Below are 22,806 nucleotides of genomic sequence, written 5' to 3'. Positions count from 1 at the left end.
CTTGGTGACCCTCTTCTGATGATCTGTGGCATGCTTCGTGACATTCGATAAAGACTCTGCTGGGTATGCGTCTATTGAGCGGCAGGCTCCTCGTCCTCGCCAGCAAGTGCGTTGCGCTTGGCAGTGATGCGCTCTTGTCTCCGCTCGCGGGCAGCCTTGGTCTTCGCACGCTTGGCGTCCATCTCTGCCTTGAGCTTCTCCTCACGCTGCTTCTCGGCCTTGGCCTTGTGAATCTGTAGCGAGCACCGTCAGTTTGCGATTCGACGTTTGTGGATGGAGAGCACGTGACGAGCTCGTCATGGATGCCTCGGGTCCTACTTACATGCTCAACAAGAGCACGCTTGTGCTTGAAGGTGTTACCCTTGCTCAAGTGGTAGAGCTCGTGGTAAAGGTGCTTGTCGATCTTGCCGGCGGCACGGTACTTGACCAACAGACGGCGGAGGACACGAAGACGGCGCATCCACATGACTTGGCTGCGCATTGTCAGCAATTGTCCCGATGCATCCAAACAATTGTTTCTCTTCTCGCTTTCACACTAATCCTCCTTCTTTTGCACGTTTCTCATTGAACCACCCCACATTGTCTCTCCCATAATCGGTGCAAACTTACGTTGGCATACGAGCGTCGGCAGTACCCTTCCTCTTACCGAAACCACGGTGACGTCCAATTCGGCGGGCAGCGGTGAGCTCTCGGGCGCGGGCACGCGAGTGCATGGTCACTGGCTTGCGGATGATGAGGCCATCTGCGAGCAGCTTGCGGATCGTCTGACGGGAGTTGGCGTTGGAGATCTCGTTGACCTCATTTGGGTCGAGCCAGATCTTGCGCTTTCCGGCACCAGTGACGGAGGCCGCCAGGCGCTTCTGGGTGCGGAGGTTGACCCTACAGGAGCCATTGTGTCAGTACAAGAGTCTTTCGAGACTGCGTTTTGCCGGTGCGTGCGGAGGGCGTTTCTCGAGGCCGGGGGTGCGCGGTGGTGGCGGCGATCGGGGAGCGTCCAGGTGTATTGTACGCATTCGTGGCCGTACTTACATCTTGACGTCGCTGGGTGGTGGATGGTCGGGGTGGGTGCGAGAGCAGTCGTCGCTGAGGTCAAGCGAAGTGCAAGTCGTGTGTCGACACAGCCCATTTCGAGCGCACGAGGCTTGGCGTGGATTTTTCCACAGATGCCTCAGGCACTCGCATGCAGCTCCTCCACAGTTTCCATCCCGCTACGAACAACATGAACATTTTGCTGAATGCATGCTCAGTTGCATGGGATTGTGATCGTGCACTGGATCGCTCTCTATCTCTGCTCTCATTTTGGAACTATCTATGTGAGTGAAATTGTGAAGGAAGTGCCAATTTTCTTTTTTCGAGGAATCTCTACACTGTCTGCGTACTCCTTTCTGAGACGCGTCAAAAGAGGCTGCGACAGAGTGGGCATTCTATGGAAATCAATTATGGTCACGCCTAAAATTGTGCTGTGATAGATCCTGAGCCCAGGAAGACCAGGCAAGTATCTCGTTCCAAGATGTCAAGTACTAATTTCCACGCATTTGCACGGCATTCTCAGGAACAGATGGCAAAGTCTCCAGCTTTCCGTCAAAACACTTGACGGCACAGTGCTCTCACGACAAATGGAGCGTCGGGTTACCCAGACCTCCCGATATCTCTGCCTACCAGTCATGCTCGAGCCACTGCAGCGTAAGAACATACGACAGCATCGTTCTCGAAAACCGCGTAGAAACACGCAAGAACACGAACTATCGAGTTTCTCCATCTCAAGGCTCAAAGACGACTCTGGCGGTACAGCATCGCCATTTGCACGGCTAATGAGATGCAATCAGAGGCAAGAGGTCAAATCGTAGTGCTTCCACAATCCTCGTCGGCACGCCCAATGCTTCGATGGAACATGAACTGGCACGCCAGATGTGAGAGCGATCGAGAGCGAGACCGCATAGCCCAGAGTGCATCTACTACACGCGTGGTCCGCAGTCCCTTCGAATCCCTCTTCTTGGGCACAGCCAGGCAGGTATAGCCCATGCTCGCCTTCGTTGGCTTGAACCCAGTCTTGTCCTCAGAGTCTGGAAGAGAAAGGCGCGAGCAGAGCGGGAGTGAGAGTCCCTCGCAAGCGAATGCTGGAAACTCGACTCCCTTCGAAGAATGACGACGTAGACTGTGGCTTACTCCAGTCGCTGGCCGGATCCCAAATCCAGTCGTGTAGACCAGTGATAGCAGTACGGGGAGACTGACCTACTCGCAACGTCTGAATGCGTTCTCTGAGAGGCCGACACAGAGATCATTAGCAAGGTCGGAGCATCAGATGGCAAGGCTGTTGGCGAACGCTCCGAAAAAGACTTCCTAGGCTTCAAGTGCTTCTGCAGTCTGGCATTGTGCCAGCGTCGATCCTTCGCGACTCTAGGTGGCTTGGAATGGGCCCAGTGGACGAAGAGAGAGACGCGAACAGTGATGTCTCCGAAAGTCATGCACAGGACTGCTCGGAGGCGTCACGACTCCAGGTGGCGTGAAGCTGGTGAGATCCACAGAGACAGGCAGGACGACCTCGTGCTTCGAGGAATCGCGACGATAGTTGCGCAGGAGCGTCAGCACTCTTGTTGGCTCTGCACGCCCACGCCAGACGGAGCGACGCGTGGCAGAAGTGCACTCTCAGCGGTCAGCTCAGACAGATTCTCTGGAGCGTGGGTGCACTGAGCGGCATCGTTCGTGCATCTCAGACGGAGAAATGGCAAGCATGGAGGCTGCCTCTGAGCGGGCTCGCGCATTGCAATTCGATACGACGGGAGTCGCGACGCCGCTCCAGCCAGACAACTGGCGGAGAAACGACGCCGCAACGGATGACAGCGGGGACATACTCTCACAGAAACGCAGTGTCGCAAAGACACCACGCTGCTCTCCTCCGAAAGCCACCCTACTGGGCAACGGTCGATGGGGGGCATTAGAGAGAGTAAGGACGTCGGAAGCGAATGTAAGGTCAAGAAAGGAGTGTCTTGGGTGGATAGTGCCTCACCCGGGCTTTCCCTAGAGAGAGATCTCTAGTATGTAACCTTGGTCGCGGCGTAGCATGGCGAAAGGTATTCTCAGGTGTGAGCAGGGGGAGGACGGCCCCTGCTCACGAAGAAGAAGAAGGATGTGCGTGAGTGTGACCTCTCACGACATCGGCGGAAGAAGAATTTTGCTCAGCGGCCGCTGCTCGCGCAGCAGTCGCCTTGCGGCCAAAGAAGAACGGCGGGACCGTCCCTCTCAGGCAGTCAGCCGGAATGGCGCAGTAGCGCTGCCACTGCCACTCCTCCAACGAGAGGTGTGGCTGGAACACCATCAGACCGCCTTCCGGCACTCCAGTGGTGTCAGCATCCTCGAGGAGCTCCTGGGCCCTGCTCGGTGAAAGACGCAAACGAGAAAACTCGTGAGCGACATCCACGCGAGAAGGAGTACCAGCCATATTGCCGAACAAGTATGGTGAGCTCCGATCAATCTGAATGTGCGATGGTCAGTGAGTACAAGGGCTTTTGAGGGCACCAAGGCGTCACTATGGATTCGAGATCGATGAAGAAGAAGAAGAGGAGAAACGAGGGAAGAGAGCGCCTTTTGTGCTCGCAGACTGCCAGCAGAGAGGTGGCATCTTCACATCCATGGCTCCGTTGAAAGGTTGTCGAAAACTCATCAGCCGAGTTACACTGGGAAGCATCGATGGGTAGCCATTCAGAGAGACACAAAGCGTCTGCTGCCAATGGGTGAGGGAAAGCATACTGGAACTTGCAATCTGGCATTCCAAAAGACGAATCACTGCAGGCGTAAACGAAGTGCTCTATGGCAGAGGCGTCAAAGCGTATTGACACTGCAATGTGGCCAGTTGAAACACGAATCATCGCAGGTGCCAACGAAGTATTGTATGGTAGCAAAGGAAGTTACCCAACCCCGGCCGACCTTCGGCATGCCGGTGCAATTCCACGCAACGTTTTCTTCCTTAAGACAGCACAGAAAGCGAAACGCCCAGAATAATGGAAGCAGAGAAACATTCAGCACGATAAACAATAGCGACCTTTCATTTCATACTATATATCCTTCTCCTCTCTACACCACATGCAAAGGAATGGGTATCATTACATATGTACAAAAGAGACCGAAAAGCTCACCCAAAAACGACCGATCACGATCTAGCAATATACTGCCCACTGGTCAACTTCTTCTGTGTTGGCACATTCCTCCAAGCTGTAGTCGAAGACGCAGCAGCAGCGACGCTCTCGTCCGCAAAAGGGTCGGCGGCAGCGGCTGCTCCATCAGTGCCAAGCACACTGACAGCGAGGCCACTTCCCAGACCCTGTGCCTGCTCACCCGAGATCTCGAAGCGTCCTTCCACGTAGCCGCCCGTAGGCTTGCCCTCAGTGACGAACTTGGCCAAGAGCTTGTTGGCTTCGCCGCCAGGACGTAATGTGATCTCATCCAATTGCCAGAAGATCAAATTCTTGTCCCGGGAGAAAGTGCCGACAGGCTTGGATTGGCAACTCGTGGCTTTGGCACCCTCGAGTGTGAGGGCGATAGTCACATTATGAAGTGTGACGCTGTTGCTTCCTAGCGCCGCGAAGCTAGGATGCAGTGCATAGCTGACAATGACCATGGCCAGATTCTCGTCGAGTTTGAATGCTGGGGTCAGTAGCACGGGTGTTTGCGACTGTGCCGCTTCGCCACGCACCTGGTACTTGAAAGCGACAGATGTCTTGGCAATGTTGGCCAGGTTGACGGAATACTCGCCTTCGCGCCCGGTAGCTTGTCCAATGAAGGCTGGGTTAGGCGCAACTTTATCAAGCTGCCCAAAGTTCTCTAGGCGAATAGTCTCGTGTCCTGACGAAGGAACTGAAGCATCAGGATGGTACGCAAGCGCGATCTCGCCAATCAGCGAAGATGATGCTAGCTGCCCATTCTCAAATCGAGCAGAGACAGTCTCAATGATCGAAGAGCTCAAGCCTGGGCTCGAAAGCTCGGGATGTCTTTGTGCATAGCTGGCCGAGCTCTGTAGCGAACGACCAGAGCGGATTGAATGATTGTCGCCAGTGTGTTGCGCTGCCAGAGGTGCAGCATAGCTTGGCTGCACAGGAGACTGTGGCTCGCTAGGTGGACTGAAAGGCGCAAAAGCCGTTTGACCTGCACCGACTGGGCTGAAGGCTCCAGAAGGCGACTGAAGCAAGACAGGGGCGGCCGCCTGGGGCGATGTCGGAGCTGGAGATTGTATAGCGGTCGGTGCCACCACAGGAGGGCTTGTGGCCACTGGGGCAGGCACAAAAGGCTCGCTTCTTTGATTCTCCAAAGAAGTTGTCGAGTTCGCTGTATCGGAGGAGAATCCATCTGGCGCGCCGTACGTGCTTACTATAGCACTATTACGGTTGTCACGCCGGCCGCGAATGGTACCGCCTCTCTTTTGAGTTGGAGGAGGTGCCTGGAAGGGTCAGTCAGGAATTCGTTGCCCACGCATCTGCACCAACTTACGAGTTTGTTCGCCATGCTCGCTAGAGCAGCATCAGCCCCCTCCTCTTGGATAGGCGCATTTCTAATGTTGACGTTGAACTGTGGCTCCTGTCTTTCTCCAAGCTCCGCTGCATCTGCCTGTGCCTGAGATATCGGGTCGAGCTGCTGAGGAGGCACAGAGAATCCTTCATTATCCCTGCGAGGCTCCGGCGGCGGCTGCACTGCTCTTGGTGGTTCAAGATCAGCCAGATCGTTCTGATGACTACCATTGGCAACCATAGATGGAAAGGCAGGGGCAAGAGCCGATGTTGCACTTGTAGGTCCGGAACCACTGCCATTAATGTGCGGAATTGGCCCAAGTTGGGGTGCTTGTGAGGAAGACATGGCTGACTCTTGCGTGCGCGGAACTTCTGAGATCTCGCTGCCCTGTCTGAACGATGAAGTAGGACGACGGGGCGACGACTCGCCTTCTTCCTGCGGCGGCTCCATGGAATAAGAATTCTTGTTGCGTCCCAATCGACCGAAGGGTGATGACTTGGGCTTCCGTTCTGGCGATTCTTCCGTAGTTGGGAGCTGTTGCGGCTGCTTGCTCGACCGTCGCGACATGACAGTACCAAGCCGCTTGAGCCCTTTGAATCCTCCCTTCTTTTGTGGTTCCGGTGTAGAGCCAGGCGCATCGTCGGGGATCTGCTGGGCACCCGAGGAGGAGCTCGGCACAAACATGCTCGCACGATGCGCATGTCGTACTTCACTCTGTCTGCGGTTCGCGGCCTTGATTGCGAACATTTTGATCTCGTCAGCTGGCTCCACGTTGAGCAGCACATTCAATGCTTGCTCTCCAGCACCACGACTCTTCTCATTTTGGTCCACATCCAATGTCACGAACTGCGTGAGGGCATCTCGTAGCTGGTTCAGACGCGTCTCGTCCAATGTCTGCAAATTATCGAAGACAAATGGCGCCTGAGAATTCCATTGCGCTCGCGCATTCTCCAGATCCGAGCTGGCGTTGGCCACTTTATTCGCATCTGCGTTCTCGCCCTTGCCTTGTAGCTTTTCCGCCGCTTTTTGTGCTTTCTCGATCTCTTTCGCTATCTGGCTCAGATTGCCTTGTATGGTGGGCATTGCCTGAATGTCGCGGTTATTGTTGGCAAACTCGCGTAGCGGTTTCTCAACGTCGATCTCGATTCGGGACGCAAGAGACGTGTGCGATTCGGCCAGGGCCTCCATTGAACTGGTCAGTGAGCCCCATGGCACGGTGAAGATGCTGTTAGCCGTCAGCTCAATCTCCCAGCCCATCGAGTCCTGCAAATCCATACCCAAGGTCCTCATCCCCAATCGGCTTGCGCGCAAGCCTTCGTAGACCTGCAGCATATTGCTCCTCGAGCTTACTACGCTCCTATTGCCAGTCTCTTAGCTGTGCCATCTTTCCGACACATCCTCAATGCATGCTTACTTGAAGCCAGTCTGCAATGGTGATGTTCAACCTCTTGATCTGCGTCACCCGGTCGTTCAGGATATCCACCGCTTGCGTCGGCTGCACTTTTTGCTATGCGCGAGTATCCGTAAGCTTCCATTCCTTCTATTCGCCCACAGAAAGACTCGACAGTCCTCTCTGGCTCGTCCCATTGAGCTTACCAGCAGTGCCGGGTAGTCCGACCGATCCGTAGTGGAAGCCATGGGCGCCTAAACGCATTCAATAACCTGCACAGAAAACGAAAGCCAAATAATGCGCGCTGCCCAATGCCCACGCCAATAGCAGCAGCAGCAGGAATAGACTGGAGAGCGACGATTGGACGTGGAGGATGAAGTGGTGGAAGCACAAAGATGTGCAAGCTCGAGGCACAAGGCAAGCTGCGATGACCGCCGGCTCGGCAATGGCGCAACAACGATGACCGAAGCGCGCACGATCCTGGGAAAGGCTTGCCAAAACAACAGCCACGAGACCTGCTACTCTACATCATCGTCATCGTCCATCAGCACCATACTGCTCGGCGGTGGCACTACACATGGCCCACCCCTGCCATCGCATTCGTCAACATCCGTGCGGAAGCTGAAAAGAAGTCGCCTTGGCACTGTCTGCGCGGAGTCTCAGCACGCAGAGGCTGATGGGCGGCTGGCGGTGAAACGCCATCACGAAGGTGGTGTTGAAGAAATGCACGCACGTGTTTCACGAAAAGTACATTCTCTGTCCCATGCACGAGCATGTCATACCGAACATGTGTGACTACATACAAGCAAGGGACAGGCACTGTATTCTGCTGATAGAACCCTCTGCTGCTTGGCTAAAGAGACTGCATCGTTCAACCAAAAGCAGTAAGAATTGGAAGGTTGAGAATGAAAAGGTGTTGTTGGTTTCAATGAGCTGATTCCATTAACTGCTACACTAGTATACAAATCATCATTCATTATTCGTCAGAATTACAAACTTTGGTCTTCCACCAACTCCTTCGCCATGCAAACTCCTCCTCCGATCCCCGAAGTCAGAACTTGTCAGTCGATCCTTTACTCGATGTTGATCTTCTTGCTCGAAGGAGCCGGAGCCTTTGGCACAACAATCGAAAGAATTCCATCCTTCAAGCTGGCCTTCACATTATCCTGATCGACTCGGGCGGGGAAGGAGAATGTGCGAGCAAACTCTCCAACCGAGCGTTCAGAGAGCCAGTACTTCTCCTTTGGTGCTTGGTGTTGCTGGACTTGCTTGTTGTCGGCCGAAGACTTCTGGACCTGAGTTGAGTTGGCTGCATTCTCGTCCTCGACAGTTGGCTGGTGGGATTTGTTCGAGTCTTCAATCTTGCCTTGCTCAGTGGAACCCTCGATGAAGCCCGATGGACGAGTTCCCTCTTCGCGGACATGTTCAGTGCGGCCCTTGATGGTGAGGGTTTGGCTGTCGGTGAACTCGATGTTGATGTCCTTTTGCTGGATACCTGGCAGTTCGGCGTGGATTTCGTAGTTCTGTGCGTTCTCCTTCACGTCCACTTTTGGTGTGAAAGACTTGAAGGAGCGGGAGACGGAGTAGTTGCCGTTGCCAGATGAGTTTGCCACGTGGCGGGAGTAGTCATCTGCCAGCTTGAAGAGAGGCTGGAAGGTTGCGAACTCCTGTTCGAATGCGCGTGGGAAGAAAGACATTTTGCGTGTGGTGGTGTAGGTTGATGGGGTAGGTTTGCAGGTGCGTGCGACTCGCGGTAGGTTGTTGGAGAGTGTTCTTTGCATGTAGTGCTTGTGAGTTGTTTCTTGTTGTTCTGATGATGAGCTGAAGAGTGAGAGCAGTACATACTTATACCTTTGGAAGACCTATCTATGGGTGCCTACGAGGTGTTCTGGAGTCATCTTCGAGAGTACGAGAGTCGTCTAGAATTCTCCTCTGCTGTCGTAAGCACTGCAAGCGAAGCATTCGAAATGGTCACTTGGAAGCCTTCGAGACCCTTCAGGTCAGCCTTCGAAACATCGTGAACATACGCCGCCACGCCAGTCACTTCAGGATCATGCTAGGTGCTTCCAGAACACCTGGGACGGCACTAGCCCAATCCGGCGAAACGCCAAGAAAGTCACGTGTGTGCAGTCCTTCGAGCACACAGGCCAAACGTGACATACTCTACGATCGCCCACCACAGCAAGGCAAAGTGGCTGAGAGCGAGTGCCACAGTGGACATTGGGCAGACGTGCGTCTCTGGCTCTCCGCTCGGCTGTCTCATACCTTCCAATGGCAGCCGATGATTGGCCATTCGGCATCTCTGTACTACGCGGGCTTTCACGATCAAATCACGAATCAGATCTTTGTGAGACCTTAGCACACGTGCTACACCTTCACCCACCCTCATCTCGAGGCGGATGGTCATCACCAGCCACTTGCAGCGGCGCAGCAGCGACCTCCAAAAGAGCGCACCCGCATAGAAACGAGTCAGATTCAAACCCAAAAAGGCTACATACCCTCCCTCAAACATGCCAACGAACGAATAGAATCGCGCAAAACGCCCAAGGAAAGCGTCCAATCGCCCCAATACTAACGCCTCGTCACAGTACCCTCAAGGAGCCACTCCGGATCGTAGCCGCCGTTCCCCTGCACTTCGGCACATTCTACCTTCCGGTAAAAAAGTATGGCGCAGGAACTACTGCACGTCGTTCATGCATCTGAGAGGAAAGCGTAGTGGTCCGCACGGTAGCCCTATGCAAGGTACTGGAGCATGGGCCTCGTCGACTGCGAAGCTTGTCCAGACGTCGTCTCTTCTTTTTCAATGATTGTACAGTGAATGGAAACCTCATTGTCGTCGTAATATCGTCAAGGATCGCGCCAGTATCGTTACACTCTTTGTTGAAACTTCCAGGATCGTTTTTGGCGCCTAGTAGTCGACGGGTGCAGGATATCTTTGACTTGCTGCTCGGTACTGTTGTGGGTATTTTTGCGCTGCTCGCGCGTTCAATGCGCTGGTCACCGTTAGCAAATGTTCTCATCGATAGTGCTTGTTCGTAATGTGCGCACCTGACTTTCTTTTGCGTCCAATCGAGGTCTCGTTGCACGTCTTTCGCCGCTTGCATGCCTTCTGCGAAATTGGCGCGAGTCTTCGCCAATCGTGCTCTCGCTTGTGCTTGCAATGCCAATATCTCGCGGTTCTTCGCATTCAACGCGCCAGACCTATCGATGTCAGCTCTTGTGCCGGAAACGTTGACGACATCGATACTCACATTTGCGCTTGGCTCGCCAAATTCTTGTCCAGAGGAATTGGGTTGTAAGCCTGCGAAAGACGGTCGTTCATGTAATCGAGCAGATCGACACTTGTAGCACCGCTAGACGAGTCGTAGTCGCTGCCACCATATGCGCTTGATGCCGAGGAGTACAATCCCGCGCCTGTCGATGAGACACTCTCCGGACGCTCTGGTGGTGAGGCCGATAGCTGGCTGTACGCAGACGGGTTTCGTGCGTGTCGGGCATTCTGCGGTGTCTTTCCGGGTACGTTCACCGGGAGTGTTCCGGTGGGATACTGGTAGTAAGAAGTAGACATTGTAGCTGGTTGTGAGTAGTGTTGGACAACGACTAGGTGTGACAAGACGTAGTTGCACGTGGATGATCGACTGTGATTGCAGACAAATGTCAAAGAAAGGAAACAAAAGCACTCAGCCTTCGTGTCACCTTTTTATACCCTCGCTGGCGGTCCAGTGACAAGCATTGAGGAGTCTGCAGCATGGTGAGCACACCACTTGCTGCGCGTGATAGCTGGAGCTCGAGGCATCGAGCCTGTCAGAGGCATGAGGGCATGCGGGCGACAGGCCTCTCAAAGCACGGGCAGGATGGAGCGGCCAATGTGTGAGAGGCGATACCGCCGAGGCTCCCGGCCATGGCATGATGGCAAGAGTCACAGCAGTATGCCATTGGCTTTGACAGAAAGCTAATTGCTAGCTCCATGCACATGTCAGTAGCTATGCCGTACCATTCCTGTGCCGGTGGGTCAAATATCCATAGCAATATCCTATCGGCTCAACCGAGCTGGAGGGAGTCGATACTCAAGGTTGCGAGACTAATGTACCACGGCCGTCATGCCCTAGACCGGTACAGGAAAGAGCCGTCAGTCCGCGAGCAAGTGGCCCAGGGCATCCATGTCTGAGAAGGAATGTGAAATCCGGTTGGAATGTTTGCGCGAAGAGGGCTTTTGGGCGAGGAGGAGCGCTGGGATGGGCCTGATCGGGAGCGCGCAGCAAAGCAAGGCCAATGTCTCATGCAGAAGGTCGCGCGCGCCGTGGGACCATGACAGACGGGAGCTGTCAAGCGCGCCGTGCCACATGGCATGGGTACACGACATTGGGAACCAGAGAAAGCGTCGACGCTGTGAGCATTGGACGAAGCCAGACGTCGGGTGTCGTTGCGCGACCAAATTTTGCCAAGTCGCGCTAGCGGCAGCGAAGCGAGCGAGCGAGGACCGCCGACTCGGCCTCCCTCCCACCACCAGTTTCACGCTGCCGCCACGCCGCGCCCTGGCCCAGACGATCACTGACTCTCCACCGACACCGCAAATCGTCGTCGTCGCCGCCGCGGATCAGCACCGCTGCCCGCCATGTCGTCGCGTCGTGGTCCTCACCGGCGACCCCGCGCCGCCCGCTTCGTCCCAGGACTTTTGGCCGCCTCCGCCGATGGCTGCCCAACTCCATGACGTTCGGGCAGTCTTGCTGCTCGCCCTGCACGCCTTCCAGACGTGGCCCACGGAAAGCCTTGCGGTCAACTGCAAAGCCGTCGCTAGTGCTCCGCGAAGGAGGTCATGGCCTGCCATCGTTTGGACGCCTGCCTGCTGGCGCGACGGCTTGCGCGGATAGCCGCAGGAGCTTTCGAACAAGTGCTTTCCTTATGCGATCAGCTCCCTGACCGCTACAATGACTCCATGCCTTCATAAAAGCAAAGACTATTCACGTTGTCACGATCGACATCTGTACTGCTGAACGACAGCTTTGATCTCGACATGCTGTCTTCACCCGCCAAGCACTTTGCAGTCCACTTGGTACCCAAGGTCATACCAAAGGGCGCACGCGAGCGATGATCCTCGTCGACTGAGCAAGGCCTGCCTCTCGATCAGACAAGACCACCCGACTGAAGCAAGACTCAGCGACGAGCGCCCGACCCCTGGCTGCCTTATTCCGAGCCTGCAAGAACGCTCGCAGAAAACGCAGAGCGGAGGAGTCAGGCCGGGATTACCAAGCCGTGGCCACAGGACACGACCGACAGGACAGCTTCGTGCAGCTCTGACACGCTTCAGGAGGCGAGTTTGTCCTACGAACGAGGCCAGGAGAGGTATCTCCAGCTCCCCGCATTGGGCAAGCAGCGACGTGTTGCTGCAGCACCACTTGTGTCTCTCGTGAAGGGCATGATGGTCTGTCGATCCGTCAGGTCTCGGACATGACGAGGTCAGCGCAGCGTGTCCGGGCTCGCAGCAGGCCTGCGGCCATGCAACATTCCGGGCCCATTCATGCAGAAAATCACTGCTCCAGCGTGTCAAGGTCAATCGTGCTACCAGCACATGAATCCGACTTGCAGCTTCTTGTCATCCTCAGCTGTAGCGAACGCAGAGACGGCCACAGGAGTAGGTCTTGTAAGAGATTCGCAATCGTGTCGCAAGTGCAGCCGGCGGACATCACCGCGCCTTGCAAGCGCCTTTCACCCACTCCACCCCTGACGTGCGCGAAAGTCCCACGTGCAACTCAAACAGATGAAACAGAGCTTTACGTTTCCTCTGCATTGTGTAGGACAGCATACTAGTTCTCGCCTAATGAATTGCTGCTTCACAAACCTGCCTCGGCGGCTGCCTGTCTGCTCGCCTGACCAACCAAGCGTTTGCGCGTCTACCTACCGGTGGTCTTCGCGAGCGGTTGTTTGCAAGGCAGCCGAATGAGGCGACAATTGATGTGCAAACAACTAACGTGAGGCGCAGACAACTATGCCTATGACCTGAGAAAGTGATATACAAAGAAGGGAAGCCGCTCGAAACGCAGGTGGGAAGTTTGCTAACGTGGCACTAATGCTGGACACAATTTTCTTGACATCACTGCGTCACATGCAAATTCGGGGCGTAGACTTCAAATTCTTCCCGACATCCAGCGGCCATATCTCTCAGCTAACGTCTTGCTGGAGATGTCTCTACCACGCTACAAAGCCAGCAACGTGAGCGATGCTCACACCGAACAGAGACGATCAATGTACTCCAATCTTGAACGGCAAATGATAGTCTTGGCAAAGCAGTCGCTGCGCAAAACTAATTAATCAGTAGGATGTTTGAAAAGAGTGAGTGGTCCGACCTCAAGATCAAAACAGCGACGCAGACCTTCGACGTGCATAGGAACATCGTTTGCACTGCGTGTCCATTCCTAGAAGCCGCCTGCACTGGGGATTGGAAGGAGGCTCGAGCGGGAGTTGTTGAGATGCCGGAGCCTGAATACATCGTCAGCGCAGTGCTTGCCTATTGTTACGGACTTTTCAACACAGAGGACTTCGACCGCGAAGTTTATCCATATGATTGGCGGTATGGTGAGAAGATCGGCTACTGCGAGCTTTTGGTGGCTGCCGACAAGGTTTGTTCTTGATCTGAACGGCTCCATACTGAAAGCAACTAAAGCTAACACACGGACAGTACCGAATGGAAGGCCTCAAAATCATGGTCACCGACCATCTCGTCGACAAAATGTCTGAAGACTGGAACGGAGACGACCTAGCTTCCATCGCCCTTTGGCTCTGGGAAGGAGAACGACGCCAAATATTCGGCCCACAGCTGACGCGAGAAGCCATGATCGAGCTCGCACTCGAATTGGATTTCCTCATAGGATCAATGGGGAAATGGGTCAGGATCGCGAGCAATGTGGAATTATCGAGAGACCTTGTCCGATTCGTGGCGCGACGCTCTTCGAGAGTCAGGATCTATGATGAGCCGCCGGACGACATGTACGGTCGCACGTCAGAGTATCTATGCGTCAATTCATCGGATACTGATGCAGATGAGTAAGTTGTGCTGTGGGCGCGTCCTTCTCGTACTTGCACGATGGAAGTAAGGAGGTGACAGAGCAAGGGCGCATGGAGTCTACAAGCTCGGGCAGAGTGGCGATGATGAGGATATTGCTCGATTTCTTCGACTGGCATGAAGCACTGAAGCAGATTTGAATGACGATGTGATCTCAGATCCATATCGTGGCACGAATCACAGACGTGGCAAATGACAGCTCCGTGCCCATTCACGGAACTTAGAAGCTTTGGCATTCTACCGGGCAGCACGGACAGGTCGTCACATGGAAACGAACTCAGGCGATATGCCTACCGGCTTGATGATCGCTCTGATATACACGCAAGCTCCGTGGGTTGCCTTTTGGCGTGGTTGCTCCTTCATCTGAGGGAGTGAGACAGTTCGTATGTATTAGATCAGAGCACAAGCAGCTCAGTATGATACATTTTGACCCTTTTCACATGAAGATACAGCCAGGCAACAGCGAGCGGCGCGAAGTGAAGCTCAATGTCTGATTGTGTCTTACATTTTCGAGCTCATGCATGTGCGATTGCAAATCTCGTGTCACATGCAAACCCGCCAGACACACGCTTACCATTCGAACGTAACATGATATCTGCAAGAACCACTTTCGAAAACTTTCCAACACACTATCGATACTCTCACCAGCTGCGACGTGGCGAGCATGTCCTCACCTCGGTACCATGCCTCCAAGGTCGATGTCGATCAATACAAGATTGCAGAGATGCCGACCAATCTCGAACAGTGCGTTGCCACTTCTGGAAGCAGTAACGGAGCTAACCTGAATGGCCTGCAGTCTCTTTGACACTGGCACATGGTCAGACTTGACAATTCGAACAGCAACGCATACTTTTCAGGTACACAAGAACATCGTCTGTACTGCCTGTCCGTTTCTGCAAGCCGCTTGCTCTGGAGGGTGGAAGGAAGCTCAGACTCGTGTGATCGAGTTACCAGAACCTGAACATGTCGTCAGAGCCATGCTCGCCTACTGCTACGGCCTGTTTAATACAGACGACTTCGATAAAGACAGTCCACTGGATTGCATGATTAGCTGGGGCGAGTTACTGGTGGCTGCTGACAAGGTACACTTATGGTCTCGACTTCATGATAGAATGCACGGCTAACACAGAGACAGTACCAATTACCAGCCCTCAAAGACATGGCCGCCAAATGGATTGCAAATGCCTTGGCTGATTGGACTCTATGGCGAGACAAGAACAACCTTGCCCAATGGCTCTACAAGGGACAGCGCCGACAAGTCTTTGGCCCACGGCTGACGCGCGATGTCATTAAATGGTTGGCGTTCGAGATGTCACATATAATGGACGAAGACGGCTGGGGTGAAATTGCGAGCTGTGCAGAGGTGGCCACAGATCTGATTCGGTATGTGGCAGGACGCTCTTCTCGAGTGCACTGGGACTGGCCACTTCGAAGTCCGGATCACCTTTGCGTCGATCCCTGCGCGTACGACAGCGACGATTGATGGTATTGTGGCAAGTCCTCTGATCACATTGGTATTTCTCAAGAGGCGTCAGAATTAATGCACATGGCATCTTACAGTATCATTGGGATGCATTCTACTGGTCAGCTTCCACAGTTGGAGCGTGATTGAATGGCCCGGGACGAGGGAGTAAGACAGTCCGTATGTGTATACAATCAGAGCACAAGCAGCTTATTATTATGATACATTTTGACCCTTTTCACATATAGGAGATAGCTAGGCAACAGCAAGCGGCGCGAAGTGAAGCCCAGCTCACGCCTTCAGATTCACGCATGTGCAACTGCCAGTCATCTATCACATGCCATAACGCTAACTATCTTCCGCACAAACACCGACCATATTTTCAAGCACTCTCCAAAGTTGTCACGACCCAACATTGCCACTGCCAACGACTGATCAAGACCGCCCTTTAACACTACGACGGGGGCTTCACGACCAGCACCGAATCTCAAAGATGTGCGAAGAAATGCAGGAGGCCAGAATGAATATTCTCTCGGAGTAAGTTATCGGCTTTCTCAATAACAGCCGGAGTGCGAAACTGAACCATTGCTAGGATGTTTGACAACGATGAATGGTCGGATCTGAAAGTACAAACAGCGACTTATACTTTCAACGTCAACAAAAGCGTCGTCTGCCTGACCTGTCCTTTCTTTAAGGCAGCCTGCACCGGAGACTGGAAGGAGGCTCGCGCTGGGATCATCGAATTGCCCGAATCTGCAGAGACGGTTGAACAGCTACTTCAGTGGTGCTACGGGGTGTTCGACACTGATTACTTCACGGGTAGCGCGGAAAAGCTGCGCTACTACGAATTGCTCGTGGCCGCTGACAAGGTCTGTGGCTGGTCGCACTACTTCCCAGGTATAATGAGAACTGACGTTGAAACAGTACCAACTGCCCAGCCTCAAACAAGAAGTTGAGCATTGGCTCGACCCTCTAGGCCCTGTTTCGGACTACGTGGAAATTGCGCTCTGGCTTTACCAGGAGGAACGACGACAGGTAGTTGGTGCACAGCGTACGCGTGAGATCATGGAAGACATTGCGGCCAACATGGTCGAGATTCTGAACGACGATCGCTGGGAGAAGATTCAGGAATGCCCTGAGTTAGCCAAAGACCTCATGCGATTTGTGGCGCAAGAGTCCTCTCGAGTTAATAAGCGACGGAGGCTCATCGATCCGAAGCATCTACGTAAACCTGCACAGGCCACCGACAACGCCGAAAACGCCAGCAATGGTTGAATCAGCCATGATGGCAATACATCTCGTGCTTCTGAGGTGAAGAGGTACCAGAAGTGCGGCGAATAAACCCGGCGGCCTTCGCCACACTAAGAAGGATGGAGAGATCGCTGGAGTGCCACTTGCGACGAAGCCTTGATACAGCTTTGAATGGTGAGCTGACGGGACTGCTGCTGAGCCTGGATCAGACATCACTCAAACTAGAAGGCAGAAAACACTGGCAATTTTGCAAGATTCACCAATCACCACGACACGCCTAGTGACCCTCATCCACGACAGAGTCGACGCAGGAAACTAGCAGACACTTTTCACAACATCTTGTCTTCATAAGTCGTAATACATAGCGAAACGTAACCTTGCGACGCATCGTACAATCCAAACCTCTCCAAAATTTCTCTCTTACAGGTAGAATTCCACCACGACATTGCAGCCCAGCGGCAAAGTCGCATCTGTTTTAGATCGTCCTTTATTCCAATTCCAACAATGCAAACACTTCATCAGCGTTCAATTCCCGTCAAAACCGAACATGCCCGTTCAACACCACATCCAGCCCCCAGTCGGACCGATACCTTCACACCAAATGGTGGCAAATCACAATGCACCCAAACCTCACCACACGCCCTGACACCTCATCCCAAGCACCCCATTTCCTCAAAAGGTACATGATCAATACTTCTTCTCCCATCCACTCGGCGGCCTAGGCGAAACCGGACTCGAAGGCGTCCGACTGGATCTCGTCGAAGAATACGAGTTCGATTTAGATTTATGCGATCGCGACGAAGCAGTTCTCGGTCGTGAAGAAGCGACGTAAACAGAAGAAGACCTTCTCGGCCGACCGTCGGATGTTGTAACAGTGGAACTGCGCTTTTTGACGTATTCGAGATGTGGGTCGCCAAAGTAGAGAGGACGTCGGTTGGGGTTGAGTTCAGCTTCTTCGGTGAAGGCGCCGAAACACATTGTTGGATTTATCGTCGTTGATGATTGGTATTTGGAAGTTTATGGATTGGAGATACTGGTTTGCGATAATATTGAGAGATGTAGAACTAAGAAAGTCCGCGCGCGCTTCGAAACGTGTTGTGGTCGTCGTTCGGCCTTAGCTGAATTGTTCCGAAGGATTACGCAGCCGCAGCAGCTGCGCTTCGCGTGTTTGAGAGGGCGTCGGCGCTAAACAATGTTGGCGTTTGTCCAGAACCGGTGTCGTCGTTCTAGCTCCAGAAGCTGGGCTGACGGGCTGTGTGCAGCGTGCGGCCTCTCTCTCAAGTCCGAAGGTGGGGTGGGGGTGGGCTGAGGTGATTTGAAGAAGTCCCTCAGCACGAGCACGAGTCAGGACTTGTTGTAGAAGCTAGATGCCTGTCAGACACCAGAAACCAGCGGGAAAACCTTGCGCAGTGCGTTTGTTTGTGCGAAGTGTGCCGAGTAAGCTGTGAGACAAGTCTTGCGAAACAATCGGAGACTTGTCACTTGTTACCTTCGATAGCGCGATGTGACTCGCACGTGGTGTTGTAAGCGTTTCCATTGACGCTGTGTGCAGTCCTTGGGTGTGACGCTTGTGACACGTCATGCCGGCGAGGTATAGACTTTCCTGCTGCTTCCGCCATTGATGAGCGTCAGATCCGTCGCAGCTCGGAGTACCGCGAGACCTTGGGCCTGAGTCTCAACCGTCCTGTTGTCGGCTGCCTGTCTCGGGTAGTGTCTGCGGCGACGCTTAGATGCGCTGTAATGAGCACAATCGCTGCTGGAACACTTCCAAGGGTATGTGTCGAGCAATTGCGGCTGATTGCAGATATCGATGCTTCCGTCAGGCTTCGACTCAGCATACTTCGGTGCAGGTCCTTGAGTTCTGTTCAACTAAATACCGATCAGTCTTTGACCCGCGCTGGTAACGGTGAAACCAATACTTACATAAGGCGCACCCCACCACTCGCCCATGATTTTGGTACCATCGCGTGTACTCAGAGCAGCGTGCGCATTGTGCTGCACCCAGGACGAGTAGCTTCCGCATCGATCACTGTGGTGCTGCGCGAGCTCCGTCGAAGCTAACACGCTTATGCCATCAACAAGAGGCACATCAGTAGGCAGTGATGCGCAGAAATAGTCAAAGTGCTGGAAATAAGCACCCTTGAAGATCAAATTGTCCTGAGAACAATTCGCAGGAGCGTCGCAGTAGTCTTCAAGTATACCATTCCGACCCAGACCAGCCCATTCACTGGCTTGGTCGGAGACATCGGCATCCCAGCCCGTGGCATTGATTACTGTTTCAATCAGACTGTAGCCGTCGTCAAGATAAGAGGTAAGTCCTGTCGCCTCCCACAGCCCACGAAGACCAGTCAGCATGACTCCTTGGTTGTAAGTGTAGACCATCTCATTTCGTTCGTCGCAAGTCGTCTGATTCGGCGTAATGTGAAACCCGTCGACGATTAGTCCTTGTGCATTCGTGAAATTATGCGTCTTGAACCACGCCCATTCGTCCTGCGCATTCTTCAGAAAGATCGGATCGTGTGCTGACATTGGCTGCAACGGAGGAAGCGTTTTGTTGGTTTGAGCAGTGTAATTGGGATGTGGGTAAGGATCGGTATCGCTATCGCCTGGGAAGAAGAAGTACATCATAATGGAGCTGGACACGAATAGCTCATTGGTGATTGCGTTTTTGTATGTCTCGAGGGCCGGATTCCTGCAGCGAAGCGAGCGTCAGCAAATCGAACTGTCATCAATGGTGGTTAAGCAATAACGTACCAGGTCAGGCCCCCTTCGCACTGCGAAGTATTGAATTTATCTTGAACAATATCGTAGAAGATGTGTGCTCGATGCGCATAAGCCGAAATGTCGTCGATCCCAAGTCCAGACTGTGAGTATGCTTCGTACTGGTTGATGAATCTGATGGCTTCGAGCCATTCCATTACGACCCATTGTGCATCGTCATATGCTGCGTCGAATATCTGTATAGTGTCCTCAGTATCGTAATATGCTTGAATGTGAGAGTAGTATTCGCGGATGTCGCTCTCCAGCTGGACCTTCATGTCATTTCCATAGACCTGAAGGCCGTCAACGAAAGTACGTTCGGACGAAGCCACAATGGTATCAATGAGTGCCCCAATCCATTGTATTGTACTTGGCCAGTAAGTGCCATTCCAAAAAGTTGCTTGCATTGTTGAGAGAGCATCTTGTGTTTCGTTGAACCAGAACTCAGGGCTAGTATCTGGCCCAGTGTATCTCCACCGATGCTCATCCCCTCGATAGCCATTCCAGAATGTCGTCTGTACTGCAGCCGACGAGGAAAATGTGATAGGATGAACAAGTGACAGGGTTACAAACCATGGCAGGAACATGGTGAAGAACGAAAGACATGCAATGAAAACGACCAGGGCTTCGCAGACCTGCCACAGCAGGGCACTCGCTCTTGAAGAGCCTTCTGCGACGGAGGAGCCATTGTCTTGCAGATGGGGCGGGGAGGAGGTCTTCGGCATGGCGAGCCTAATCGCGTTCAGCCTTTTCCAGAAATAACGTTACATGAGATTCCGGGATGGTGGTGCATCGGAGCTGTGTTCCTGCATGAACCGTTCTTCTCACCCGTTGGGCATGGAAGCGGAACCACGGGGATTACAGAAGATGGAGGAGAAGAGGGCAGTGTGGCTAGAGGCCACTGTGGGGAAAGCGCCATTAGCATTTATAGGCCCGAGAAAGAGAAGGGCGGTGGGAGGACCTCGGGCGGGCTGGGTGGAGGGGAGACAGCTCGCTGGTCAGCACCGTCACTTGCAGAGGTCATGTTCGACTGATATAGTGAGCGACGGGGGCAAAGTGGTGTACTCGAATCGCAAGCCATTATGCATCGCGCTCGTGCGCACCGAATCTCACGTTGAAGGAGTCGCAGAGTGGTGTGCGTTGACGAAATCCATTGGATCGATGGCAGGGGCTCGTGACACTTTCGCGTTGCGGAGCAACGCCTGTTCCTGAATTCGGGCGTGAATGCGCTGGCCGCATGACGCCTCGACTCTTCCTTCTTGTTGTTGACAACCACACAGCTTTTAGGCTGTCGACGGACATGCGGACACGATAATCACAGCAGTCATGCCGTACAAGGCGCCCGTGGCTGCGAAGCCGTCGAAACAGATCTTCGACCCGTTCAACTCATCCGCCACTGGCCATCAACGCGCCGAAAACCGACTTGGTGGAAGTACATCATGGCGCGACTCGAGGAGCCTGAAGCTGCGCGAACAGTTCAGTGCTGGTAGTGGAGGTGGAAAGCGTATGAACGATACCGTCGGTGCTGGCAGTCTGGACTTTGGGCAAGATGGGCGGACGGAGAATGGCGGATGGGAGAGAGGCGCAAAGGGCTTGCGAACCGGAGGCCAGCAAAGCATCTGGGAGAGCATGAAGGTCAAGAAGGAAGAGGAAAGCGAACGACCGGCGAAGCGCGTCAAGACGGAATCATTAACATCGAAACCGAGTACAATCGTAAGCCCGTTCACGCCATACAAGAAGCAGGATGGAACAATCCGCGAAACAACCTGGACTTCACACGAATTGTCGCCATCAGATCTGCTCGAGCCATTATACACGCCAGAGAAACCTGACGAGTCCGCGAGCGTCATGGTCAAGCAGGAGCAGGACTCGACACCATTCGCCACAGCAGCGGACAACAGTACCAACGCGGCTGTGGAAGAAGATGAGGTTGCAAAGAAACCAGCTGCACCACAAATTTTCACCAATCTCACCATCTATCTCAATGGCTGTACGGCTCCTCTCTCAGATCACAAGCTCAAGCATCTTATCAGCACCCACGGTGGTAACATGTCTATCTCCCTAGGTCGTAGAACAGTCACCCATGTGACCCTAGGCAAGATCAATGCGAATGGAGGCGCTGGCGGTGGACTTGCGGGAAGCAAAATCCAGAAAGAGATTGCGACTTTGCGCGGCAAAAGCGTCAAGTTCGTCACAGCCGAATGGATTGTAGACAGCATCAAGGCTGGGAAGAGACTGCCTGAGAGCAGATACGAAGCGATGAAGTTGGCTCCGAAGGGCGTAGCCAATATCAGTACTATATTCAAGCCGACAGCAAAATCGTGACAGTCACGATGAGAGGCGTTTTGGGAAGACATGGGTCATGATCGACATTCTGAGATACCCGGCGATTGTTACCGCCACTGCATAGAAAGGATGGAATGATGAGATGAGCCAATATACATTTATCACCTTGACGAAGTTCCCATGCGCGATTTTATGGTGTCTAGATAAGTCGCAGCATTAGTTGATCTGTTGCAGGCCGAGCTGCAGCAGGATCCGAACTTAATCTGACCTTACCAGCACGCAGTGGGACGCCTGAAAGCAGCACCTCAATTAACCTTCAGCTGAACAACCATATGTCGCATTCAATTCCATCTTCACTCGGTGCAACTACAGCTTCGGAATGGAAATGTGCGATCTTCCATGCCCGATTTTCCCCAATCCTCTTCCCTCCTCATCGCTGTTTCCATCCAAGATCCGAATAACACCCAACTCAATTCAAGATGCCCACGACTGGAGGACTCTATATCATCTGCGTTCTACAACAAAAACGTTAGATCCAGCAAGAACTCCGCCTCTTAAGCTGAAGATTAAAAGAAGAAAGACGTTTCGAGTTTTGCATGTTATTCCGGCGAGCACGTTTACATCGACTGCAAGCCACGATACAGCAACAGCGAACGAAGTCCAAGGAGCTACACAACAGCAGACAGCAGGAGTAGTGCAACTCTATTCTCATCGTCATGGCACTATAATTTCATGTCAAGGGCAGATGTGGCAGACTTTAAATTGGAAGAGGAAATGGAGGGGTTGTGCTGGGATGGTGGAAGTGAGAGGGTACAGGTGGCAACCACTGCAGAAGGAAGAAGATGGCAATGATGCACCGTCTACAGGAATGGATGAGAAGCGGTCAGCTCCAACACTGCTCGATGATCGTGGAAAAGTAAAACGGAAGACGATGGAGCCCGGAACTTGGATTCCGTTTCTGGTGAAGAGGGAAAAGGGAAGTGAGATTTGGTGTTGGGAATCTCGAGATACGACTTCTGGTCGAATTGATGCTGACGGCAAAGGAGAGGAAGAGATCGCAGCTTTGATGGAAGAAGGGAGATTAGAATTCGTGAATGA

General features: G+C 53.4%; 9 protein-coding genes across 9 annotated transcripts; 4 read left to right on the top strand and 5 right to left on the bottom strand.

Moving 5' to 3' along the window:
* Positions 1 to 71: 71 nt before the first annotated feature.
* Positions 72 to 1,227, bottom strand: CKM354_001161300 (uncharacterized protein; the record flags this gene model as incomplete). The annotated part of the gene is made up of 4 exons (XM_044807111.1): positions 72 to 233; positions 323 to 473; positions 610 to 879; positions 1,217 to 1,227. 4 exons carry the CDS (start codon positions 1,225 to 1,227, stop codon positions 72 to 74), a joined length of 594 nt encoding a protein of 197 aa, XP_044663046.1.
* Positions 1,228 to 4,147: 2,920 nt separating this feature from the next.
* CKM354_001161200 (uncharacterized protein) lies at positions 4,148 to 7,137 on the bottom strand (the record flags this gene model as incomplete). Its single annotated transcript, XM_044807110.1, has 5 exons — positions 4,148 to 5,431; positions 5,482 to 6,724; positions 6,777 to 6,856; positions 6,914 to 7,006; positions 7,096 to 7,137. The coding sequence occupies 5 exons, from the start codon at positions 7,135 to 7,137 to the stop codon at positions 4,148 to 4,150; spliced, it is 2,742 nt and encodes a 913-aa protein (XP_044663045.1).
* An 825-nt stretch (positions 7,138 to 7,962) lies between these two features.
* On the bottom strand, positions 7,963 to 8,670 carry CKM354_001161100 (uncharacterized protein; the record flags this gene model as incomplete). The annotated part of the gene is made up of 1 exon (XM_044807109.1): positions 7,963 to 8,670. One exon carries the CDS (start codon positions 8,668 to 8,670, stop codon positions 7,963 to 7,965), a length of 708 nt encoding a protein of 235 aa, XP_044663044.1.
* Positions 8,671 to 9,797: 1,127 nt separating this feature from the next.
* Positions 9,798 to 10,457, bottom strand: CKM354_001161000 (uncharacterized protein; the record flags this gene model as incomplete). The annotated part of the gene is made up of 3 exons (XM_044807108.1): positions 9,798 to 9,882; positions 9,938 to 10,090; positions 10,141 to 10,457. 3 exons carry the CDS (start codon positions 10,455 to 10,457, stop codon positions 9,798 to 9,800), a joined length of 555 nt encoding a protein of 184 aa, XP_044663043.1.
* A 2,612-nt stretch (positions 10,458 to 13,069) lies between these two features.
* CKM354_001160900 (uncharacterized protein) lies at positions 13,070 to 13,934 on the top strand (the record flags this gene model as incomplete). Its single annotated transcript, XM_044807107.1, has 3 exons — positions 13,070 to 13,134; positions 13,206 to 13,506; positions 13,566 to 13,934. 3 exons carry the CDS (start codon positions 13,070 to 13,072, stop codon positions 13,932 to 13,934), a joined length of 735 nt encoding a protein of 244 aa, XP_044663042.1.
* A 679-nt stretch (positions 13,935 to 14,613) lies between these two features.
* CKM354_001160800 (uncharacterized protein) lies at positions 14,614 to 15,432 on the top strand (the record flags this gene model as incomplete). The annotated part of the gene is made up of 3 exons (XM_044807106.1): positions 14,614 to 14,693; positions 14,746 to 15,031; positions 15,085 to 15,432. The coding sequence occupies 3 exons, from the start codon at positions 14,614 to 14,616 to the stop codon at positions 15,430 to 15,432; spliced, it is 714 nt and encodes a 237-aa protein (XP_044663041.1).
* Positions 15,433 to 15,904: 472 nt separating this feature from the next.
* CKM354_001160700 (uncharacterized protein) lies at positions 15,905 to 16,686 on the top strand (the record flags this gene model as incomplete). The annotated part of the gene is made up of 3 exons (XM_044807105.1): positions 15,905 to 15,948; positions 16,004 to 16,280; positions 16,336 to 16,686. 3 exons carry the CDS (start codon positions 15,905 to 15,907, stop codon positions 16,684 to 16,686), a joined length of 672 nt encoding a protein of 223 aa, XP_044663040.1.
* Positions 16,687 to 18,240: 1,554 nt separating this feature from the next.
* CKM354_001160600 (uncharacterized protein) lies at positions 18,241 to 20,147 on the bottom strand (the record flags this gene model as incomplete). The annotated part of the gene is made up of 3 exons (XM_044807104.1): positions 18,241 to 18,531; positions 18,586 to 19,354; positions 19,417 to 20,147. 3 exons carry the CDS (start codon positions 20,145 to 20,147, stop codon positions 18,241 to 18,243), a joined length of 1,791 nt encoding a protein of 596 aa, XP_044663039.1.
* A 601-nt stretch (positions 20,148 to 20,748) lies between these two features.
* On the top strand, positions 20,749 to 21,747 carry CKM354_001160500 (uncharacterized protein; the record flags this gene model as incomplete). The annotated part of the gene is made up of 1 exon (XM_044807103.1): positions 20,749 to 21,747. One exon carries the CDS (start codon positions 20,749 to 20,751, stop codon positions 21,745 to 21,747), a length of 999 nt encoding a protein of 332 aa, XP_044663038.1.
* Between the last annotated feature and the right edge of the window lie 1,059 nt (positions 21,748 to 22,806).

The sequence above is a fragment of the Cercospora kikuchii genome, assembly GCF_019650295.1.
Source record: "Cercospora kikuchii DNA, contig_00008, whole genome shotgun sequence".
Classification (NCBI taxonomy): Eukaryota; Fungi; Ascomycota; class Dothideomycetes; order Mycosphaerellales; family Mycosphaerellaceae; genus Cercospora; species Cercospora kikuchii.
The sequence above is the reverse complement of the archived record's forward strand: the minus strand, read 5'-3'. Positions and strand labels throughout refer to the sequence as shown.